This window comes from Ovis aries, chromosome 2, assembly GCF_016772045.2.
Source record: "Ovis aries strain OAR_USU_Benz2616 breed Rambouillet chromosome 2, ARS-UI_Ramb_v3.0, whole genome shotgun sequence".
Classification (NCBI taxonomy): domain Eukaryota; kingdom Metazoa; phylum Chordata; class Mammalia; order Artiodactyla; family Bovidae; genus Ovis; species Ovis aries.
This window is the reverse complement of record NC_056055.1, coordinates 204869681-204895729: the sequence shown is the minus strand read 5'-3', so window position 1 is coordinate 204895729 and position 26049 is coordinate 204869681. Positions and strand designations below refer to the sequence as shown.

The window sequence follows — 26049 nt, the reverse complement described above, 5'->3', positions numbered from 1 at the left end:
TTGATATTTAATTATATTAACAGCTATGGAGTCTCATGAAAAAAATAAAAAAACAATCAGGTAAGTTACATGTATATTTCCCTATTCAAATCTTTCTGTTTTCCTGGTGTTATTTCTCAAGTAAACAAAACCACCACCAAAAAAACAAGAAAGAAATTAAAAAACAATGGAACTGACAAATCTCTGCAGCTCACAGCCTCTGGGAACTAGTCAACCAAGGGATCAAATTTTCACACCCACTTCCTTAGAACCATTTTTCTGACCTCCTTAAGCTGATCTGTGCTGCCCCACGACGCTGAACGTTTGTGAGACCCTTTCTTCTTTTCAGAGTATTCTTCAGCCCATGCACTCTCTGTCTATAATGGGAAAGAGAAGAAAGAGGTTTTAATAAAATAGTTAATCATTTAACAATAGTGAATGCCATATTTGCAACAACATGGATTGACCTTGAGGGCATCATGCTAAATGAAATAAGTCAGACAGACAAACATAAAAAAATACTGTATGATCTCACACATGGAATCTAACAAAAAAGAAAAAAGCCATAGAAAAAGAGATCAGATTTGTGGTTAACAGAGGGGGAACTGGATGAAGGTGGTCAAAATATAGAAACTCCCGGTTACAAGACAAATAAGTACTGAGGATATAATATACAACACAATGGCTATAGTTAACACTTGCTGTATGGTGTATTAGAAAGTTGCTAAGAGAGTGGATCCTAGATGATCTCATCACAAGGAAAAAGGACTTTTTTGGCAACTCTGAAGTAATGGATGTTTCTATGGTGATCACTTTGCTACACACGTCACGTCATTGTGCTGTACGGCTTTAATTTTACAGTGTTATATGTCAGTTATATCTCAATAAACCTGAAAACATTTTTCCTTTCTAAAAAAAGTATACCATATTTTTCTATTACAAAATACATGCCTATTACAGAAAAATCAGGTATTACAAAATATTTAAAATAACACAACTTACCCATAATTCTTCAGCACAAGTTACCTAACTGCAATACTTTAGCCTATTTTTCATTTCTATTACTAATAAAAATTACTATTTTTATAAATTATAAGCATCCCATTTACTGAACAAATGCATACGGATAATAGCCAACATTCCTGTGATCTTATTATGTGCTAGGTACTGTGCTTTATGAAAGTAAATGAAAGGTCATCACTGTGCTATCTGATTTAACATACACAAAGTTCTTCAAGGTCTGTAGATAAAGAAGTTGTGACAATGAGAGGTTAGGGAAGTTGCCTGAGGTATCACAGCCAGGAAGTAGTGAAGCCAAAGATATAAACCTAAAATTCCAGAGTTTATCATCTTAATCTCTAAATTATGTCTTTTCTTGGTTTAAATAACTGCAGAGTACAGCTTCAAAAATGTTACATTCTTAGTGGTTACACAAAATCCAGAACTTAAAAACACTGTATCAGGGGAAAAAGTCATTCTCAGCACATGAAAATACTGCTCAGCCTCACCCCATAATAAAAGAAATGCAAGTTAAGGTCACTAAGACTAGGCAATTTGATTACATACACTCTCCTCCATTGCTGGTGTAATGTAAAATTGGTACAGTCTAGTGAAGGTGACATGGCAATTGCTGTCAAAGTTACAAATGTACATACTGTTTGACACAATGACCTTTTGGTACTTTATATCACAGATCTACAGATTTATGCCTCTATGCACAAAATGACATATATTATTCCCTACAGCACCATTTGTGCAAGCAAGAGATTAGAAAAATGTTAATAGAGGACTGGGCTTCCCTGGTGGCTCAGCAGTAAAGATTCTGGCTGTAATACAGGAGATGTTCAAACCCTGGGTTAGGAAGATCCTCTGAACAAGGGAAAGGCCACCCACTCCAGTATTCTTGACTGGGAAATCCCATGAACAGAGGAGCCTGGCAGGCTGCAGTCCATGGGGTTGAAAAAGTCGAACAAGGCTTAGTGACTATTGTTTTTAGTCACCTAGTCTTGTCCGACTCTTTGCAACCCCATGGAATGCAGCACGCCAAGCCTCCCTGTCCCTCACCACCTCCCAGAGTTTGCCCAAGTTCATGTCCATTGCAGCAGTGATGCCATTCAGCCATCTCATCCTCTGATGCTCTCTTGTCCTTCTGCTATCAATCCTTCCCAGCATCAGGGACTTTAACCACCTTAGCGACTATAATCACCACCATAACCAAACAGAGGATTGGCCAAATAAATTATGGCTTATCTTTACAACAGAATAATACGCAGCTATAAAAATGAATAAGGAAATCTAAAATATACTTATACAAAATAATTTCCATGAGCTACTGTTAAATGAGAAAATCAAGGCTCAGTACAGTATGTACAGCAACTACCTTTATAGATAGGACTGCTAGAAAGAATATATACACATGTAGCGTATACATGGTAACAAAAGAAACTGGTATCAGTGGCTGCCTCAGGAGAGGATGTCTCTCAAATTCTGTACTATATGAAAAATGCATAGCCTATTCAAAATAATACCTCTTTACATAATATGATGTAAAAAAACTTTTAACACCAGGGGAAGTTTTTCTATATGATGCCTTTAAGTGAAAACAAAATTGCAGAATAATGTATAGAATATGCTATCTTGTGTTTAAGGAAAAAAAAAAAATCACCTTTAGGCAAGGATTATCAATGGACACTAAAACATTAGGTGAAAAGTTACTAAGGAACAGGATAGTCACTGGTGCAGAGACATATTCTACAGTTACTTCCTAATTCAAAAAGGATAAAGTATCTCCTTTACAAATATGTCATTCATAAAATAACATAAAGTAACAATGTTATTAAAACTGAAAGAAAGTATGAGAATGAAAATGAACTGTTCTAAATTAAAAGGAACTAAGAGAAACTAAGTAAAATGCTTGAATCTCCAAATGGATCCTGGTAAAAAAGAAAGAAATCTTGTGTAAATTTAACATGAACTGGATGTGACGTGATATTTTGTAATTATTCATTTTCCTAGGTGAGCTAATGGTACTGTGATTATACAAGAAGATATATGCTGAAAGATTTAGGGATAAAATGTTGTGAAATCTGCAACACGCGTTGAGAAAGTGCAGCAAGTACACACATAAAAGCACAAAGGTTGGTAAAACAAACATGGCTATGTTTAAAACTGCTGAATCTAATGACAGCTAGAATGTCCTTCCCGTTGTTTGTATGTTGAACATTCTCTTAGTAAAAAGTTAAAGAGGGGGAAAGAAAATCTTAAGTCATATCAATTGACATTTTAAATCCATTTTGGACAATTTCATAAAGAACCATTTCTATCAAAAAGTATTAGACCAACAAAGGCAGGAAGAATGACAAGAGTTAGAAAGTCATCATCTGGAACTTCTACAGTAATTGTTGATTTAAGCAAGAATCATCAACAAACGCTAAAAACAATGGGTGAAAGTCTGTTGGGGAATGGGATATTTATAGTCTCAAGTATTTCCCCACAGCCTATGCAGGTACAGTTACAAAGGGTATCCGGCGGGTGAAACAACATTACTGACATTGGGCACTTCTTGATGCACATGCACAAAGAACATAGGTCAACTACAGTATTTCTGTAAAAAATGTTATTACTGAATCATTTAAAAAATGGATAAACCCAGGTTGAGAAGATTCAACAAAATACCACATTGCACCCATAGAAAATATCAATGTCACAAATGACAAAAGCTGAGGAACTGTTCCAAATTAAAGAATTCTAAAGAAATATGACATTTAAACGTTGACTTGTGCTCCTTCACTGGATCCTAGCTTAAGGAAGAAACTGCTACAGAGAACATAACTGGGGAAACAAACCAAAAAACATGTGTCTATGTATCCACATAATAAAGAACAGAATTGCATCAACGCTAAATCTTCTGAATTTGATAATTAAATTTTTAAAGTCTGTGTTCGTATATATTTTCTGAGGTATTTGAGAAGAGTCACAATGTCTGTAAATTACAAAGAGCAAATAATAACATCAGTGATAATAACAATTATATATTAAAGAACACAAAATATGCAAAAATGTTTATTGCTAAATATAGGAGTACCTGGGTGCTCAATCTTAATTCTTGTGATTTTTCTATAAATTTGAGACTTTTCCAAACAAAAAGCTTTTAAAAATTAGACAAATTACTAAAGATATTCAATATAAGTATAAAAATTCAAGGAAAAGCAAAGGAGCAGCATTAAATCTTATAGATTTAAGAACAAAGTAAACGAGTATTAATTAGCAAAACAAATAAAAATAAGCATAAAGAGCAAAAGACAGCGTTGTTAATTTCAGTGATAAGATGTTCAGGCAGGAAAAAATATTCAGCAAAAGTCGTTAATTTTACTTAACCTCCTAATTCAAAAGATAATTGCTTTCTTTGTTCAACTAAGAAGCCAAGCCTTTATTATAAGACACTCAAGAATTAATACAAAGTAAAATTGAGTTTTAATTAAGTATGTTTCAACTTTGTTCAATTTTGCATTGTGTACTGGAAAGCAATATGTATCTTCTAACATTATCAGGTCCTACACTAGGTGTTGGAGTTAGAGAGAAAATACAGTTTTTATGCTCAAAGAGTTTTTTCTAGGAGAGAAAGGATAAACAGCCAATTTGGATACGATGTGATTGAGAGAGTCATTTCCTAGGCAGGTTGATAAGAAGTCTAGGGGTCCCCAAGGAGAGAGGGGTCTGGAATTCTCAAGGAGGAAGAAAGGACAAACTTTTTTCCTTCTCTACATTCCTTAGGATTATATAACAACAATGTATTCTGCCTGAGGACAGTCTCTGGATTAAACCTTATGGCTAATTCTGTCAATTATGGAAGTAGACCTGCTCTTTATAAGGATTATATAACAACAATGCATTCTGCCTGAGGACAGTCTCTGGATTAAACCTTCTGGCTAATTTTGTTATCTTAAAATGTAAATTACGGGAGTAGGTCTGGTGAGGTCTTTACAACATCCAGACATTCTTTGGATTTACTGGAGAGTATATAACTTCATTGCTAACACTAACAAGCAGGTACTCTTTCTACCCCCTTCTGATGCCTATGTCAGAAGCTTTCTCTATCTCCTTTATACTTTAATAAAACTTTATTACACAAAAGCTCTGAGCGATCAAGCCTGTCTCTGGCCCCGGATTGAATTCTTCTCCTCCGGAGGCCAAGAATCCCGGCGTCGTGATTCAACAACAACCTTTCATGATGACTGAGGTCCCCTAAGAAAGGCACCTAATCCAAACCTGGAAAGACAGGAAAAGTAGGCAGGCAAGATTCTATGGGATTAGGGGCAGCTGCTGTGAGCATTAGTGTGTAAACTATCCAGGGAAAGCATTACAAACAAAACAAACGACAGGAACACCAGTCAAGTGATAGCTAGAGCTAGATCACAGCAACTCGCTGAAGAGACTTACTGAACTTCCACAGAACAAGGGGCTCCCAGCGATTTATAAAACCATATATTCTTACTGGTAAGGCAAAATATCTGAACCCACTGAATCTGAAACTGCAGAGGAAATAAAGAGGGTTGCAGAAATATTGAAGGAAATACACTCACACAAATTTAAACATCACATCTGGATGAAGCTAAATCAAGTAGAGACCGTATTCATTTTCCTTTTTTAATTTTATATTGGTGCACCGTTGATTAATAAGGTGCCAGATTCAGGTATACAGCAAAGTGATTCAGTTATACATATATGGGCTTCTATTCTTTTTCAAATTCTACTGTATAGGACAGGAAATGCTGCTCAATATTCTGTAATAACCTAAATGGGAAAAGAATTTTTACTCATTTTCTATATGACCATGCCCTAATCTCAATAAAGTTACAGATTTAGAATAAATGCAGAGGGCTTCCCTCATAGCTCAATTGGTGAAGAATCTGCCTGCAATTCCGGAGACCTGGGTTCGATTCCTGGGTTGGGAAGATCCCCTGAAGAAGGAAATGGCAACCCACTCCAGTATTCTTGCCTGGAGAATCCCATGGACAGAGGAGCCTGGCAGGCTATAGTCCACGGGGTCGCAATGAGTCAGACACGACTTAGCGACTAAACCACCAAACCACCACCGCAGAACTCTTTGGCTTAAAAGGTCACAATTTCTTAAAAGACTCATTACTTTTGATGAGTACAAGACTCAATGCAGAATACAGACTCTGCACTTTCATTTCTGTAGTTGCAACTGGAGTATAACCCTCGAGGTAATTTCGAATCCTAAGTATCTACCCTAATAGTGGGACTCGGTTTTAAGAGTATCAGAACAGAAAACAGAAAACAAACTAATGGAATTCTGGAAACCAATATGTAAATCTAAAAACCATTGCAAAGTGTATGTACTTGGTCCTGTAAAAGAACGCTCTCTCATAAAGTGCTGAGATCAAGCAACCATCAAGTGACGTAAATTTAAAGTCTAAATCAAGATGTACCTTAGTTGATTTTCAACAGTCAGTATCAAGGATCTTTTAACTCTTTAAAATGATTTTCATTCTTCACTAGCCAAAAAGCTTTAACTGTTCTGCTCATTCAATCCATTGCAAATATTCCTGGAGTGCTTATTCCATCTAGTATAGTACTAATTTCTGAGGATGAAAATATAAAAATGGGCAAGCCAGACAGTTCCTGCCTTCATGGGCTTGCCATCTAATGACTATGAGAAACATTAAATGATTATACAAAGATTTAATTAAATTATAATTGTAGTTAAGTTGCTGCAACAGAAACTACACCCAACTAAGACACAGTCAACAACTGGCTTTATGATCTTGGACTTTAGTTTCCTCACCCGTAAAACTAGGAGTTAGATCAAATGATCCTTTAAGATCCCTTTAATTAAAACTTTTTATAAATCTAAAAGTACAAAACTTTGTTTCCAGAGTCCCTTTGTCAGGATATCTACATTTATAGATTCTATCAGCAATATAAAATCATCCCCATTTCCCAAAACATGAAGATTTTTGGCACAAAAATATAAGGTGGGATGAAAAAGTAACCTTTATTGTAACAAATTTTTAAGTCCAAATTCCATAAATTAAATTTACTGTGATGTTCTAAACTATAAAAAAGTGAGAGAAAACATGTCCATAAATTACTGCATATATCAGAATTCCTTTGAGAACTGTTTCAAATGCACATTCTTAAGACTCAACCAAAACCTACTGGAGAACATTCAAGGTCAAGCCTGGGGATCTGCATTTTTGATAAGCTTCCCAGATAATGCTAATACATACTAGTTTTAAGAATTTGAGAGCAGAGTAGAATAAACAATATTATGAGAAATGGTTTCAGAGTGAAACACTTCAAGATAAGAACTGTAATAAACCTACCTGTGTGGCCTTGTCCCTCATGCAAGGAGCAGCTTGCCCATGACCATCACGAGGCCAGTGCCCTGCTAGGTACGGAGCAGCGAGTGTATCCAGGGAGGAGGTACGGCGGATGATGCTAGAGGGGCTGGAGGAAGGTGGTCTCGTTTTGTCCCCTAGATTTAAGACAGATACATTTATTTAAAAAATAGCTTAGGAAGGAAACAAAGCAGAAACTAGGTAGAGTTTCTCTAACTTAAATATAAAATGTGAGTGACAAAGAGGAATAAGCTACTGAGTCACACAAACTTGGATGGCTCTCACATTAAGGGATTCCTGGTGGCTGAGAAGATAAAGAGTCTGCCTGCAATGCGGGAGACTCAGATTCAATCCCTGGGTCGAGAAAATCCCTTGGAGAAGGAAATGGCAACCCACTCCAGTATTCCTGCCTGGAAAATCCTGTGGACAGAAGAGCCTGGCAGGCTACAGTCCACAGGGTCGCAAAGACTTAGTTGATCATGACTGAAGCAACTTCATTTCATTTCCAGACATATTAAGTAAAAACAGTCACTCTCAAATGGCTACTTATGACTTCATTTGTACATTTTTGACATGACAAAATGTTAGAAATGGAAGAAAGATTAATGGTTGCCAGGGATCCACTAGCAGATAGGAAGAGGGAAAGTGAAGTACAGGAGAGGAGCAGATGTTACAAAAGGGCAATATGCAGGACCCTTTGGTGACAGGAAACTATTCAGCATCTTGACTGTAGTGGGGATGTACAAACATAAAAAGAAGATTAAGCAGTAGAGAATTTAAAACACATACACACAAGTACAAGTAAAAACGGAAGAAATCTGAGTAAGAACAGTGGTTTGTACAACGTCAAAATCCTACGTAATCCTACAAAAATGTTATCACTGGGGAAAATAGGCTAAACGTACAAAAGATCTCTGTATTTCTTACAACTACAATTAATCTCTACAAAAAAACAGAAAATAAGACAAATGTATCAATATTACCCATGAGAGGATTTACGAGCTTAATGTGTCCTAAGAGACAAAAAGGCATAATAAGAAAGGCCACCATCCTTATCTACCCATTTTTAAAATGCTCACCTTGGGTTTAAGATTAAGTACGTGTAATAGGTAAATATCACTTGTTATTACACCACCTATACTCACTCAAAAGGAAATAAGGCAGCTAAGATAAAGTTACAGGTAAAATTTCACTTTAATCAGCTCTGTCAGGCACATGTCTTACTGAGTTTTGTTATAATAAATAGACTTCAAGAAACCAAACTAACCAGCCTATAGGAGCTATACTTGAAGACATATATGCAAATATATTTTCCATTTCAAGATACAGGATATGTATTTAGATATACGCCAAAAATAAAAACTATAAAAAAAAAAAGAAAAGAAACTAGAGGTAATAGGAAGTTAGAGCAATACAGAAAAAATACTCTATTTCCTTTTTTTTTCTTTTTTGAAGGGGGAAAGTAATAGGCTTAGCTAATTATATTACAAAAATTTTTAAATTAAAGGATTTAAAAATATGAAACATGAACATTATAATGCTACCATTCTAGCTCTCTCTATATAACAAATACCTTGTTTTTCTTAAGGCCATATATGAAAACATTTTAGGATGCCTCTCTTCTAATCATATCACATTATTTCTTGACAAGGGTCTTATATAGTTACAAGTATAAAAGTTCAGTTGTTGGTTATGTGACCCAAATAATAAGAGATTCAATTCCACCAAGATAATAGTTTTATCAGCTGTGTTGCTGATAATCATAAAAGTTGCTTCACAAGATATGCCTCAGATACATAATTTGTTTTCAAAATGGCACAATTATTTCACTAAAACAATGCCTAAATGTTGCAAATGCTAACCATATCTCTGCAGTGTCTTCCTTTTATAGTTAAACACAAAATAAATACAGTACATATCCATAAGTTCAAGGAAGCATATACTCACCTATAACAAGTGAAAAGCAATAAATATACATGTACATGATTTTTCCTTTAACTAAAAAATGAATCTCTACCGGGATGGTCACAAAACTATTGTTCTTGGCCACAAAAAAGGGACACAGACTATGTAAACTGGAGTATATTCATTAAAATCCAATTGTTAAAAGCTGTCTGGCCCTTCTCTTCCTTAACTACAACATTGCTTCCATCACTGTTCAGTGTATTAATCAAATAGGTCTGATTTCATCAAGATTTTATATTATCCAAGCACTGACTTTTCAACTAGACTTTCTAAGACTGATTTTCCATAACACAAGGGAGAATAGAAAAATTATATGTGGTCACACATAAAAACACTAAACATTTTCTTTTGAACTCCCTTCATGTAAACATTTACTAAGGGTCTGGAAGCCAGTGCTAAGCCCTAGAAATTAAAAAGACTAAGTTACAGCCTGCCATAAAGAACACCGAGTCTACATCTAGCTTGTCATTATTCTATTTCAATCCAAGTTCCCCAAATTGACAAGATTTGGTGCCTAATTATGAGGAAGTTTAAGGGAAGGGAGGAAGACTTAAGAGTCAAAGATGACTCAAAGAATTCCCGTCTATGTGAACAAAGGCTGTATTTACATGGAATTCCAGAGAAAGAAACTGTCAGCTGACAGCTGACAAGACCCTTCATGATCTCCTTTTTCTTGCCTGGACTGCCTCTAATCCCAACCACGCTGAAGGCCTTACAGTTCCCAGCATGTGCCATGCCCTGTCTGCCTCTAAGAGTTTGTCTCTACCTACATTACCCTCATATCCCTTTCCTGGGTTTGGCTAATTTATGTTTAATCTTTGAAACTTCAGATGTCTGAACTGAAATTCAAAATTCAGTTCAAATGTTTCCTCTGAAAATAAATCTTCCTTGAATAGTCACCCAAACCCAAAAAAACGATACATCAGCATCTAGGTCAAAAGCCCTCCTGTGTGCTGCCTTAGCATGGTTCACTGAAATGGTCTCCTGACTGTCCCTGTGCTCTAGGAGAGTGAGATTTTGGAGGGCAGGAATTTTACTTTCCTCAACCCAATGATTTAAACAATACCTGACATATATGCAGAAAAGAGAATGGTTTCTAATATTTCTATTGTTTATCAACAAGGGCAGGTGTGTGCAATAAATTCAGATACTTTGTTAATCCAAAGTAAATCAACAAAAACTAATACTGCACAGTATCACTTGCATGTACAATCTTTTTTAAAAAGTCAAACTCATGGAAACAGATAGTAGGAAAAGTGATGGCCAGGGGTATGGGAGAAACAGGGAAAGGCTGATGAAAGAGTATAAATTTTCAGCTATAAATGAATAAATAAGGTCTGAGGTGGTAATACAATTGTTAACACTATATTGTATTAGTGAAATTCACTGCAAGAGTAGAACTTAACGTTCTCTCGCATAAATGAAAAAAAGATAAATATGTGAAGTGATGGATGCTTTAATGAACCAAATGAGAGGAATCTTTTCACAATGTATACATTTATTACATCATTATGAGCTATGCTTTATATATCTAACAATCTTCTTCGTTAAGTATAAACAAAGCTGAGAAAAAGTAAATCAAAGCAACAAAAACAAGGGTTCAAACTTGACTCTGTTCTTTAAAAATTAAGTCTTAAAGCACTTACAGCAGGGTGTGGCAATGAAAATTTCAGTAAATGCCCTGGGGTCTGGAGTTCAGAACTCCGCAACTATAGGCACCAGTTCTTGGGTAATTTCAATGGCAGCAGTAGAGCATCCCAAACCATGGCCCTCAGATTTCACATTAGAAAGTTTCTACAGACACTGTTAGAGTTAGGTATTTCTAGAATTTATCAGGTATTGGCTTAAAAGCTGTATTTCTTGTTATCCACAAAGTCAATTAACAAGCAGAAGGGATAAATTAGACATATTTATTTGTTCAGAAAGGGGAAAAATACTCTTCTTTCTTCAGGCATAAAAATGATAAAGATTAAATATAAAGAAACCAAACAGTACTAAAACAAAACAAAACAAAAAACCCCACAAAATCCCAAAAGGCCACCACTCAGAGAATCATTTTAATCAGTATTTATTTCCAGAAATCTGTCTACATTTACACACATGTACAATTTTATATAAATGAGGTCCCATTAGGCACGCTATTACTTATTGCTGAGAAAGAAAAAGGGCATGTCAAGGACCTATTTCCACTGTAATAAATACGAATCTATATCACCATTTTTTAAAGTTTATTTTTAATTGACGGATAATTGATTTACAATATTGTGTTGGTTTCTGCCACACATCAACATGAATCAGCCATAGGTATACATGTCCCCTCCTTCTTTCATCACCATTTTTAATATTAACAGCTGTACAGTATCCAATTGATTGGATACATCATAACTTAATCTTATAGTGATGGACATTTTCAGCAGCAGATATATATCATTTTACACTTACTTATCTCTTTATGAAAAATTTCTAGACATCAAATTTTGTATCTCCAAGGGTAAACACGTATTAAAATTTTAAATATTGCCAAATTACCTGCCACCAGAAAGAATTTTGCCCTTATAAGAATACTCATTTACCACATCCTTAAGTATATTCATTAATTTTCCTCAATTTTCCCAAAGATTAAAAATATCATTTTATTTGCATTTCAATTGTTGTTGAGTTCTAAAAATTGTAATTTTACTGCTAATTTATATTTCTTATATATTACTAGTACTGTAAGTATTTTAATTTTCTTCTGATGAAGAATGCTTTTGTGTTTTTTTCTGGCTGTGCTGTGTGGCTTGCAGGAGAAATCTTAGTTCTCTGATCGGGGATTGAACACAGGCCCTAGGCAGTGAAAGCAGAGTCCCAACCATGGGACCATCAGGGAATCCTCAAGAAATAGTTAAATCAAAAGAAATTCCTTCAATCTCATTTTACCTTCCTCTTCTTTTATTAAATTCTAGTAAAGTTACATGTAGTTAATTTTATCTTAAATAGTACACGTGTGCTCGCTTAGTTATGTCCAACTCTTTGCGACTCCATGGACTGTATCCTGTCAGGCTCCTCTGTCCGTGGGATTTTCCAGGCAAGAATACTGAAGTGGGTTGCCATCTCCTACTCCATAAATAGTACACATAGTATGATTAAATGCCTGTAACAGTGTATGTCTACTCATCCACTGTCTAAGCTTCCACCTCCTACACACACACAGACATCCACATACTTAAAATGTCTCTGGAAAGAAACACAAAAAATTGATGACAATGGCTGACTCCACAAAGGGGAACTGCATGGTGGGCAGACAAGAGAGGTGCAAGGGAGTTATTTCACTGTACTTCTAATTATACATTTTAAAATTTACATGTGAATTTACTACCTGTATTTTAAAAAATTCATAAACTTTGATTCAACGACTCTCTATCTAGGCATGTAAATAGAATAATCAAATGTAGAAAAGGGGAACTTTCCTGGTGGTCCAATGGTTGAGCTTCTACTTTCCAGTACGGGGGATGTGGGTTCGATTCCTGGTCAGGGAGCTCAGATCCCACCCAGCTCAGTGCAACTAAGCCTGTGTGCTGCAACTACTGAGCACAAGCACCTCAACTAGGCAGTCTGTGGGCCACAAACTCTGGGGCCCACACGCTCTGGAGCCCTCGCACCACAACTCAAGAGAAGACCACACACCACAACGAAGATCCTGCATACTGCAAGTAAGACTCGATGCAGCCAATAAATTAAGTATTTTTTTAATGTGGAAAGGGTTTTAAATTCAAAGACATTCATAACATTTCCAATAGTAAAAACCATAAAAAATATAGCCAATATTGGAGGTTAAGGAAACTGATGGAAAATATAACGGAATAGTAAAATTATTAAAAATTATGTTTTAAAATGATAAACATGAGAACTTTATTATCATCTGTTAAGGGAAATTTAGGGGAAAAGTATGTGCTTCCATAATTTATTTCTACTTCATACTTTCTTTAGTTACTCCAGGTTTCAGTTAATTTTTTGATTAAGTTTTCAATGAAACATAAACAGATAACATCAAGAACTGATGCAGGCACAGCAGTACCAAATTAATGATTAACCCTAATAAGAACTAAATAATCAAATTAGCCAAACTGGTTTCCTATAGACATGGTATCAAAAAAAAGTCTATTCTAGAAATTTAAAAATCTAATTTACAATAGCCAGGGCATGGACACAACCTAAATATTCATGAGCAGAGGAATGGATAAAGAAGGTGTGGTGCATAACCTATATTCAGCCATAAAGTAGAATGAAATAATACCATTTGCAGCAATATGGATGATCCTAGAGATTATTATGCCAAGTGAAGTCAGAAAGAGAAAGACAAATACCATAAGGTATCACTTATATACGAAATCTAAAATATGACACAAATGAGCTCATTTACAAAACAGAAACAGATCCACAGACACAGAAAAAAACCTTTCGGTTATCAAAGGGGAGAAGGGTTAAGGGACATGTAAACTGGGAGACTGGGATTGAAACAAAGTCCTACTGTATATTCACTAACCTACAATAAGCCATAATGGGAAAGAATATGAAAAGAATATATATACACACATACAGAGATGTATGTATAACTGACTCACTTTGCTGTACACCAGAAACTAATACAACATTGTAAATTAACTATTACTTCCATTAAGAAAACACACACCAAAAAAAAAAAGAGAGAAGAGTGATAAGTTCACAGTGTTAAGAGGTCACAGGGCACCTCACACATTTTGCTATAAGCAGCCAGAAGAAACTGCTTGGCACCTTCACACTGCTTAGAAATCTCCTTAGCTAGATCGTCCTGTTTATTAGGCATAGTCCCTACTTTCCATGCTACTAACGTCAACAGTGTTGCTAAATTTTCTGCCTCAACATAACAAGGATGCCCCATTCTCCAGTCTCAACAACATCTTTCTCATCTCCTTCTGAGCTCTCAACTACAACTTCCTCATAGTCCAAATTTAAATTTCTCCATCATCATTTGCATCTTTCCTTTCCCCACCTATAAGAGGTCATACCTATAAGGACCAAGGTCCTAGTGATCACAAATGAGGATACTCAAAGGGAAAGGAAATGCTGAAAGAGCAGAGGTTTTGTGGAAAAGCTGCCACTTGATGCAAGTCTTAAAAATGGAATTTGACAGTGATGAAACAACTAAAGGGCATGCCCGAAGAACATACGTAATCCTGAAATATAGCTCTAGGACGTAAATGTACCTTATAATGGCTGAAACAAAAGGACCGTGCTCACAACATGACTGCAAACAAAGAAGGTCTTGAATACTGTGCCAAGTATTTTATCCCAAAGGCAATAAGGGAAATGACACAATCAAATTTGCATTTTAGAAGAAATTTTTTGACAGCAGTATGGATGTAAAAGAAACTGAGTCAGGAAGATTTATTAAGTGGCTATTGCAATAATCCAAGTAAGGAAGGCAACCAGAATCAAGAAACATGAAATATTTCAGAGCAACTCAAAAGGTCAGCAGTAGTGGGTGCTCATAGGGGTGTGTACATGTGCTGTGTTCATGTTGAAGGGACGGGGACCAGAAGTGCCACAGAACCGACAGAATATGGAGTTTGCAACTACACATATTCTGTTCAAACCCAACTCCATCTGTTGTACTGCCGACTGGTTAAACTCCTTTACTGTTCTAAATCTCTCTTAGTGCTTCTGTAAAATAAACTGGGTTGTTGTGAGGATTAAATGAGAATATTTCTGTACAGAGCGCAAATCTAGTAAATAGCATCTAGCATGATGATGATTTCCCCAAGTTGCAGGCTTAGGCAACTTGTCTATAATTCAGTTTCAAACTCTGGGTTTGATATAGTTGTAGGATATTAAATTGAGACCTAAGTCAGTTTTACACATTAGTGAGTTTGTCTAGAGCTGCGTCAGAAGGAGAAACTTAGAAGTAATCTGTCTATACAGGGTAAAGCCACTGGTGCATACACAACGGATGAAGCGTAAGAGAAGCGGGGGTACTGAATGGAATCTTGGGAAACAAGAACATTTCAGGGTCCTGCAAAGAGAAGTTTGGGGGAAAGGCTGTCTCTGGATTGCTGTGAGGATCAAACAGAAAAAAATACATAAAATACCTGGCATGTAGAGAACACTGTACTCCCTCCCTTTCAAGAGATATGTCAATAAAGTCAACAGGCAGAAGTCATACTGTACAGTCTGAGGCATTAATAGGATCTGAGAAGTTAGACATGACCCTTTAAAGAAGGTTCCCTATAAAGGAGTATAAAGTAAAACCTTTAAGAAATGGAGAAGGGGAGAATATATAAAAAAGAATATATAAATGTATAACTGAATCACTTTGCTTTACAGCAGAAATTGATAAAATATTGTAAAGCAACTACATTTCAATAAAATTTTTAAAAAGAAATGGAGAAGAAGGAATAACTGGCCTTTAACTCATCACTCTAAAGCAGGCGCTAGCAAATTTTTTACACTAAATTCAAGTCTAAACAAACAGTTAAGAGGAAATACTGAACAGTGAAGCAAGGACTTAGCCCTTGAGCATTCTCGGCATCAGCCAGCTGTAACCAAAGTTCATGCTATCTTAGTTCACAGCATGCCACAGCTCCTTTCTGGGCTTCCACTGCAGTCTTACACTTCTCTTGCAAACAATTCTTTTAAAAAACTAAAATAAACAGATCCTTTTGCAACCAATAAAAACTTGTTAATACGAGTCTTCAAAGAGCAACAATAAATAAAATACAAAAAACAAAAAGGAATTTAAATTTCCTATTTCAAGAGGTACTTGGAATTTTAATACCAATCAGTACATGAGTCATGTTGCACTTGTTAACATCTACACCACTAGCTTCAATTCTCTATCCCTTAAGAAATACATTTTAGAATTGCCTGCCATGTATGTCTAAAGAAGTCAGCTACAAAGCAATTTTAAACCTACCACGTCTATTCATCTCCTGAGTGGCCTACCTTCCACGGCTTTCATTCAATAAACATTTATTGCGTACCTATTACAGATACAGGAATGAACAAGAGAAAAGATGCCTGCCGTTGCAAAACCTGTATTCTAATAGAGGAAGTTGTTCATAAAACCAATATGGTAGGTGCTAATAACAGGGAGAAAGCAGGGCAAAGCAGCAGAGGAGCGAGCTATGTGAGGTTGCCATTTTATACAGAACTTAGGAAGGCCTTTGAACAGACACAGGAGAGAGGAAAGAGTATATGAGGGGTGGCCCAGCTGGAGAGAAGAGCAGCTTGGGAAAAAGCTCTGCGGGAGAAGCACTATTGGGCTTCCAAAATCACTCTACCTTTTCCCCTCCTGTAAACTCTCCCAAACAAAAACTGTCAGATTCACCAAGACAATACTTCCTTATCATTCCTTCCTTTCCATATCCATCAGTGTTAGTCACTCAGTTGTGTCCAACTCTTTGTGACCCCATGGACTGTAGCCCACCAGGTTCCTCTGTCCAAGGGATTTCCCAGGCAAGAATACTGGAGTGGATTGCCATCTCCTTCTCCAGGAGATCTTCCCAACCCAGGGATCAAACCTGGGTCTCTGGCATTACAGGAAGACTCTTTCCATCTGTCCTAATTTCAGGTTTCATCACTTCGTGCTTTGACAATTACATCAATCAGCTTTGGCTTCTCCTCCCACCATCCCATCCTACACTCTGCTACCATTTGTTCATGTAGAATAAATTAGCCACTGAAACAATCCTTTTGAAAAGTGGTGCCAAACTTTAAAGGGGAAACTAAGAAATTCTGCTGTAATTCTTTGCCGGGTGCCAAATTAATGACAAAGCAAGAATCTTCAGTTTTGTGAATAGTAAATAACTGCTCTTTATTTTTACCATTTGTGATTTAACCATCAATAAAGGAAATGGTAATTATTGTGTATGTGCAAAATATGAATACTATTAAGGAAGAAGAAATGTGACTTAAGGGTCTTGCAGACCACCATTAACATTCATGAAATCTTGACAGCTGAGTGAAAATTCTTCATTGCCAAATGGGTCAGAGACAGTGCCTTCCTTCAAATTAGGCTGGAGCCCTGTAACTGGTTCTGGCCACACACTATGTGACTGAAGTGACATGTCCCCTCTCCATGCTTTCTCCTGTCCACTTGGTGGACAAGGAGTACTCTGGGACAGTAGAATTTCAGCTTGGAGCTCTGAGTCATTGTTTGGAGGAAAGCAATTCCAGAAAGCCACCGAACCTACACTGGCCACAATAAACCTTTGTTGAGCCCCTGAAATTTCTGCAGTATATTTCCCCCGACAGTGTCAACAATAATAATGTAGAGAAAATGAGCTGAACTGGGGTGGGTGGTCAGGATAGGTACTTATGTTGTTCTAGCACTACATTAGAATTTTGGTGAAAAATCAAAGGAATAACCCACCTACTTGAGGATATACCATATCTTTCACCATTTATAGCTGAAACTATTAAGTTCAGTTCAGTCGCTCAGTCATGTCTGACTCTTTTCGACCCCATGAATCACAGCATGTCAGGCCTCCCTGTCCATCACCAACTCCTGGAGTTCACTCAAACTCATGTCCATTGAGCCAGTGATGCCATCCAGCCATCTCATCCTCTGTCGTCCCCTTCTCCTCGTGCCCCCAATCCCTCCCAGCATCAGGGTATTTTCCAATGAGTCAATTCTTCGCATAAGTTGGCCCAAGTATTGGAGTTTCTGCTTCAGCATCAGTCCTTCCAATGAATACCCAGAACTGATTTCCTTTAGGATGGACTGGTTGGATCTCTTTGCAGTCCGAGGGACTCTCAAGAGTCTTCTCCAACACCACAGTTCAAAAGCATCAATTCTTCGGCGCTCAGCTTTCTTCACAGTCCAATTCTCACATCCATACATGAACACAGGAAAAACCATAGCCTTGACTAGACAGACCTTTGTTGGCAAAGTAATATCTCTGCTTTTCAATATTCTATCTAGGCTAGTCATAACTTTCCTTCCAAGGAGTCAGCGCCTTTTAATTTCATGGCTGCAATCACCATCTGCAGTGATTTTGGAGCTTCAAAATATAAAGTCTGACACTGTTTCCCCATCTATTTCCCTTGAAGTGATGGGACCAGATGCCATGATCTTCGTTTTCTGAATGTTGAGCTTTAAGCCAACTTTTGACTCTCCTCTTTCACTTTCATCAAGAGGCTTTTTAGTTCCTCTTCACTTTCTGCCATAAGGGTGGTGTCATCTGCATATCTGAGGTTATTGATATTTCTCCCAGCAATCTTGATTCCAGCTTCTGTTTCCTCCAGCCCAGTGTTTCCCATGATGTACTCTGCATAGAAGTTAAATAAGCAGGATGACAATATACAGTCTTGATGTACTCTTCTCCGATCTGGAACCAGTCTGTTGTTCCATGTCCAGTTCTAACTGTTGCTTCCTGACCTGCATACAGGTTTCTCAAGAGGCAGGTCAGGTGGTCTGGTATTCCCATCTCTTTCAGAATTTTCCACAGTTTATTGTGATCCACACAGTCAAAGGCTTTGGCATAGTCAATAAAGCAGAAATAAATGTTTTTCTGGAACTCTCTTGCTTTTTCGACAATCCAGCAGATGTTGGCAATTTGATCTCTGGTTCCTCTGCCTTTTCTAAAACCAGCTTAAACATCAGGAAGTTCACGGTTCACATATTGCTGAAGCCTGGCTTGGAGAATTTTGAGAATTACTTTACTAGCATGTGAGATGAGTGCAATTGTGCGGTAGTTTGAGCATTCTTTGGCATTGCCTTGCTTTGGGACTGGAATGAAAACTGACCTTTTCCAGTCCTGTGGCCACTGCTGAGTTTTCCAAATGTGCTGGCATATTGAGTGCAGCACTTTCACAGCACCATCTTTCAGGATTTGAAATAGCTCCACTGGAATTCCATCACCTCCACTAGCTTTGTTCATAGTGATGCTTTCCAAGGCCCACTTGACTTCACATTCCAGGATGTCTGGCTCTAGATGAGTGATCACACCATCGTGATCATCTTGGTCGTGAAGCTCTTTTATGCACAGTTCTTCCGTGTATTCTTGCCACCTCTTTTTAATATCTTCTGCTTCTGTTAGGTCCAAACCATTTCTTCCAACAACACAAGAAAAGACTCTACACATGGACAGCACCAGATGGTCAACACAGAAATTATATTGATTATATTCTTTGCAGCCAAAGATGGAGAAGCTCTATATAGTCAGCAAAAACAAGACCGGGAGCTGACTGTGGCTCAGATCATGAACTCTTATTACCAAATTCAGACTTAAATTGAAGAAAGTGGGGGAAACCACTAGACCATTCAGGTATCAGTTCAGTTCAGTTCAGTCGCTCAGTCGTGTCTGACTCTTTGCGACCCCATGAATCGCAGCCAGGCCGGCCTCCCTGTCCATCACCATCTCCCGGAATTCACTCAGACTCACGTCCATGGAGTCAGTGATGCCATCCAGCCATCTCATCCTCTGTCGTCCCCTTCTTCTCCTACCCCCAATCCCTCCCAGCATCAGAGTCTTTTCCAATGAGTCAACTCTTCGCATGAGGTGGCCAGAGTACTGGAGTTTCAGCTTTAGCATCATTCCTTCCAAAGAAATCCCAGGGCTGATCTCCTTCAGTATGGACTAGTTGGATCTCCTTGCAGTCCAAGGGACTCTCAAGAGTCTTCTCCAACACCACAGTTCAAACACATCAATTCTTCGGCGCTCAGCCTTCTTCACAATCCAACTCTCACATCCATACATGACTACTAGAGAAACCATAGCCTTGACTAGAAGGACCTTAGTCGGCAAAGTAATATCTCTGCTTTTGAATATGGCCTAAATCAATCCCTTATGATTATACAGTGGAAGTGAGAAATAGATTTAAGGGACTAGATCTGCTAGACAGAGTGCCTGATGAATTATGGCGGAGGTTCGTGACACTGTACAGGAGACAGGGATCAAGACCATCCCCATGGAAAAGAAATGCAAAAAGCAAACTGGCTGTCTGAGGAGGCCTTACAAATAGGTGTGAAAAGAAGAGAAGCGAAAAGCAAAGGAGAAAAGGAAAGATACAAGCATCTGAATGCAGAGTTCCAAAGAATAGCAAGGAGAGATAAGAAAGCCTTCCTCAGCAATCAATGCAAAGTAATAGAGGAAAACAACACCAAGAAAATTAGAGATACCAAGGGAACATTTCATGCAAAGATGGGCTTGATAAAGGACAGAAACTATCAAAGCCCTACCCATATCCATTCACAGCCACTATGGAGAACACCTGCAGTTTCTATGGATAGTTCTCTGAACAATTCTCAAGCATCTGTCCCTCTGTGCCTCAGAGCTTTCTCTAAACTGAAGGAAAACACTCAACAGGCAGCAGGCCAAACAGGAAGTGGCTGGAAGTCAACTTCCCTTAAACCACCAACCACTGAGGGACACAAGGTGATGGATAAATACCCCAGCTTCCTTATCTCCTCATTGAGACAATTCTGAGGTATGTTCCACATGACCAATCAGAGGTGCTTAGTAGGCCTGAGCTCCTGTTGTCCACTGTGGTATACTACTTATTAACACATTCATACTGGCTTTTGTCCTTTCCCCATCTTTTCACCACTTCCTTAACATCTCTTCCTGGAATCAAACAAACAAGTCCGTGTTTTGGAGAAACCAAACTAAAACACCATGCAACATTAGCTTTCAAAACCATGTCTTTATAATCTACAAGACAACAACTTTCCTATCAATGTGGTGAATTATGTGGGAAGCAACATGTTAAATTATTTATCTGGCTCTTCGCATATCAAACTGAAGTTCACAATTACTTTAGATTTAGACGTGAGGAGAAAGACTAACATTTTTTTAAAGTTTTCAAAATCAGTAAAGCTTTCGCATATGTGATATGTTTATCTGAAGCACAAATACAAGAAGTCAAACTTCATAATGCAAATGCCAAGAAGAGCTACTATCTTTGCCTTTCCTCCTTTTGGTAACAGACTCTGGTCCTTGCATACTGAGTTTAAATGACCCAGGCTTAGTTAGTAACAGTGTCTTACCCTTCTGGGTGCAGTTACTGATTGCAGAATGGGATCAACCTAACACAGTCCTTCCCTGGAATTTTTCTAGGAGAGCAGGTGAGGGAGACCCCCTCTTGCCTCCTGGGTCTTACAGATGAAAATCAAGTCCATAATGTCTCTGGCCTTGTCCCCTGCTATGCAGAACAAGTCCCTGCACTAGAAAGAGTGCTTCTTGAGGACACAGACTTAGTTTGTCTTATGTTAGCACTTGCTTCTCCACCAACCTAAATCATGTCTAGCACATAATACGTATTCAATGAAGGACTACTGATTTGAGTCAACAGGACAGAATGAAGCTAAGAGATAGACAAAGATGAAAAATTAAAGGATTACCAGAAAGTATCCTGAAAGCATTTGATCCTTGTGGACAGATCAATCCAAGCTCTTAGTTGTTCAGAATTTCATCAAATCTGTCATTCGACCTAATTTAAGTTGGTTTGTCATTTACAACCAAGAGGCTAGAAAAAACTACCTCAAGCAAACAAAAAACAGCATAAATCAAATTGGTGCCTCAATACTCCTTCATTTTCGACCCAATAAAAAACTCAAAAATAAGGATTTCAAAGGAAAAAAAAAAAAAAAAGCAATACTCCTCTAAAAGATGATCTAAGGAAATACTTTCACAATGACATGTCTCAAAATTCCACTTGAAACAATGTGAGGAACACTTCCCTTAGTTATGTTCCTGCTTGGCCAAAATATCTCTAAGGATAGGTTTTATAATTTAAGCTTGTCTCAGTTAACAAAGTAATTTTCAAAAAATAGTCTGGAGAATTTCAGGGGGAAATGTCTTCTAGATTGCTGCCCCTCAAAAATAAGCAAATTTTATCCTCCCTATATAATTTATTTTGCAAAGCTGACATTTCTTGCTGTAATTCTGGCAATAAAATCAGGTTTCCAGAAATTAAAAAACTCGGATCCACACTATGTGTGATTGACAAACCTGTTGGCAAGTAAGCAGACCTATCTATTCTGATATTACATGACTGATAGAGCAGAGTATGTGTTTTTTAGAAACTAAAATTTTTTTCTCCTAGAATCACTTTATTTTTTAAACTATATTTGTTTTGAAAATTTCTAACATCACAGCATAATATTTGTATTTACGAAATCAAGAGCTGAGATTAGTATTTCTACTTAAAATGCCCTGTTTTCTAACCTCTTCTACAAATTTTCCTGGACCCCTTCCATCCATTGATTTATCAGTCTATTCGCTATCCTACTATTACTAATCTCTCCTTAGAAAGAGAAAACAGACTTCTTAAAAATTGTACTCCGGGTGTGTTTAGATTCTAGATAAACCAATGTTTGTGTGTGTAGGGCAGTTCTGCCCATTGATGTTTAGGACCTAGTTGTTTTGACCAGGCATATGTATGTTGCTGTGACAGTGATTTTACTTCTAACAGCACTATTATTCTATAGCCTTATCCACTCTTCTGTGGTTGAGCCATGCCAGATGTTTCAGTTCAGTTCAGTCACTCAGTCTTGTCCAACTCTTTGTGACCCCATGAACCGCAGCATGCCAGGCCTCCCTGTCCATCATCAGCTCCCGGAGTCCACCCAAACCCATGTCCATTGAGTCGATGATGCCATCCAACCATCTCATCCTCTGTCGTCCCCTTCTCCTCCTCCCCTCAATCTTTCCCAGCACCAGGGTCTTTTCCAATGAGTCAGCTCTTTGGATGCGGTGGCCAAAGTATTGGAGTTTCCACTTCAGCATCAGTCCTTCCAATGAACACCCAGGACTGAGCTCCTTTAGGATGGACTGGTTGGATCTCCTTGCAGTCCAAGGGACTCTCAAGAGTCTTCTCCAACACCACAGTTCAAAAGCATCAATTCTTTGGTGCTCAGCTTTCTTCACAGTCCAACTCTCACATCCATACATGACCGCTGGAAAAACCATAGCCTTGACTAGATGGACCTTTGTTGGCAAAGTAATGTCTCTGCTTTTGAATGTGCCATCTAGCTTGGTCATAACTTTCCTTCCAAGGAGTAAGCGTCTTTTAATTTACTCCACTACATACCTGTTTATCTCCTCACCAGCCACTATTCCAAAGGCTTCAAAAAGAATGAAACCTAGCAGAAATCAACACACCCAGAATACTACTGAACTGTGTAACCCAACTTACTTAGTTTAGCTTACATCCTGAAATAATCCAGTGGGGCCCAAAGGCTAAGGTTCATTTTGAGATTAGTCTAAAACACAACACAAGGAATACCTTCCAAGGGCATCCTGACACAACTCTCTCTCTAGATGCAATTATTTTCATCATAATAACTGGATCCAATACAGAATATCACTTCTCTTATGGAAATAGGGGACACACACAGAAGAAGCTTGTTTAGGACCATGTTAAAAAGAAAACTCTACCAAAACAGCCCAAATAGAACCTTAGAGCAAATCTCAGTGGTAATGCTTTTACTGTTTTTCATCCTTTCTTTTCTCAACACTTAATTCCATTGTAAGTCACTGCTATTAACACAGAATTTTGATTAGCTTTTTATTATAGAAATGAAGCATGCTACCAAAATATTAAGAGAAATGGAACTGGATAAAGCAGAAAGTGAAAAGTTATTTGTGCTGCATTCCCCCATGCCATCAGTGGAAACCCAGCTAGCAGGCAGTAGAGTCTGAGATTTTTCAGAATATAAATGTTCATATGTACACACTCAGATACAATTTTTTTAAAAAAACAGATGTGGCAGTGTAAGCTTCTCTGACTCTTCAAGCCTTCATCCCGTCCATCCTGACCAAAGCTGTGTTTATATAGTATGTTGTGTATGTGTTTCTGAATGTGTAACATTAATTAATCTTTTATCAACAAAGTATTCTTTCAGTGCAAATTCTAATGAGTCCATTAATTTTTTATTACTTTACTAAAGAAGATAGGTAGACTATTTTTAATTTTTTTCAATTTTTGTGTTTATTTTGCTAAAATAATTTCTTTTTTCAATCCCCTTTAATGTAAAGCTTACAGCAAAGATGCAATCTGCTTTTGACTCAAATTTTATCAATTAAGGCCTTTATCATCAAGGGTTTTCCTTTGTAAAAATTATTACACTCATGCACAGTTTCTTAAGGAAAAATTGTAAGGGCATATACATACGGTCATATGTATGATCTGTACAGCATTTTCAATGTCTAACGATATAATATACATGAACACTCTAATATAAAGGGAAGAGGCCAGAAAGACATAATTGATTATATAATTTCTACATTTTATCTGATTACATGAAAAGTTAGGTATGTATATTATAATTCTCATAACAATCAATGACAAAAAAGTATACAAAGAACAGAAATTAAACAGAAAAAAAAAGAAATTAAACAGAACATTGTAAATCAACTATACTTCAATTAAAAAAAAGTATTTTTGAGGGCTTCCCTGGTGACTCAGTGGTAAAGAATCTGCCTGCCACTGCAGGAGACATGGGTCCGATCCCTGATCCATGAAGATCCCACATGCCACAGAGCAACCAAGCCAGGGCACCATAACTACTGAGCCTGTGCTCTAGAGCCTGGGAAATGGCAACTGCTGAGCTGGCACCACAACTACTAAATAAATTTAAAAGAAATGAACTCAGAGAACGTATGTTTTCTGGCATGGAATCAAACTAAAAATCAATCAGAGAAAGCTATGTGGAAAATTCTCAAATACTTAGAAATTGAACAAAACCCTTCTAAATAATCCATAAATCAAAGAAGCCTCAGAGAAACTAGAAACTAGAAAATACTTTGAATGAATTAAAATGAAAATAAAATACAATAAATTTTGTGGGAAGCAGCTAAACAACTGCTTAAAGAAAAATATTAAACATTAAATTCTTGTTAGAAAAGAAGGTCTCAAACCAATAATTTAAGTTTCCATCTGAGAAAAACTAGAAAAAGAAAAAACTAAACACAAAGCAAGTGGAACAAAGAAAAAAATAAAGATAGGAGTGGCAATGAAACAAATATAACAATGTAAATTCAACTAAAAGCTGATTCTAGGACAAGGTATATAAAAATCATAAACTTGTAGTAAAAATGTCTAAGGGAAAAAGAAAAGATACAAATTTCCAATATCAGGGATGAAAATAACCAAATAGCTTTCAACTAGGAAATGAATCAACAAACTGGGATACAGTTATATTATGGAATACTACTCAGAAATAAAAGCAGTGAACTCCCAATACATGCATGAACATGAATGAATCTCAAATGCACTATGCTAAGCAAATGAAGACAAAGAGGCTAAGTACTGTACAAATATATAAATAATATTCTGAAAAAAGTAAAGGTTACAGGAACCAAAAACAAATCAGCAGTTGCTATGGCCTAGCAACCACTGAGGAGAAGGCACTGGCACCCCACTCCAGTACTCTTGCCTGGAAAATCCCATGGATGGAGGAGCCTGGTAGGCTGCAGTCCATGGGGTCATGAAGAGTCAGACACGACTGAGCAACTTCACTTTCACTTTTCACTTTCATGCATTGGAGAAGGAAATGGCAGCCACTCCAGTGTTCTTCCCTGGAGAATCCCAGGGACGAGGGAGCCTGGTGGGCTGCAGTCTATGGGGTCACAGAGAGTTGGACATGACTGAAGTGACTTAGCAGCAGTAGCAGCAGCAGCAAACCACTGACAGGAATGACTTTAAAAAGTATGAGGAAACTTTATGGGTGATAGAAATGTTCTATATTAGAGAAGGCAATGGCAACCCACACCAGTGT

The 26049-nt window shown here is 37.3% G+C and overlaps 1 protein-coding gene across 2 annotated transcripts in view; it reads right to left on the bottom strand.

The window, feature by feature from the left end:
* FAM117B (family with sequence similarity 117 member B) overlaps window positions 1-26049 on the bottom strand; it is a 79432-nt gene that overhangs the window by 35208 nt on the left and 18175 nt on the right. For both annotated transcript variants that reach the window (XM_042244965.2, XM_042244963.2), the window contains exons 2-3: window positions 7329-7480; window positions 264-356 (exon numbers count right to left, since the gene is read on the bottom strand). In XM_042244965.2, coding sequence (XP_042100899.1) covers window positions 264-356; window positions 7329-7480 — 245 coding nt within the window. The remainder of the gene's footprint in view (window positions 1-263; window positions 357-7328; window positions 7481-26049) is intronic.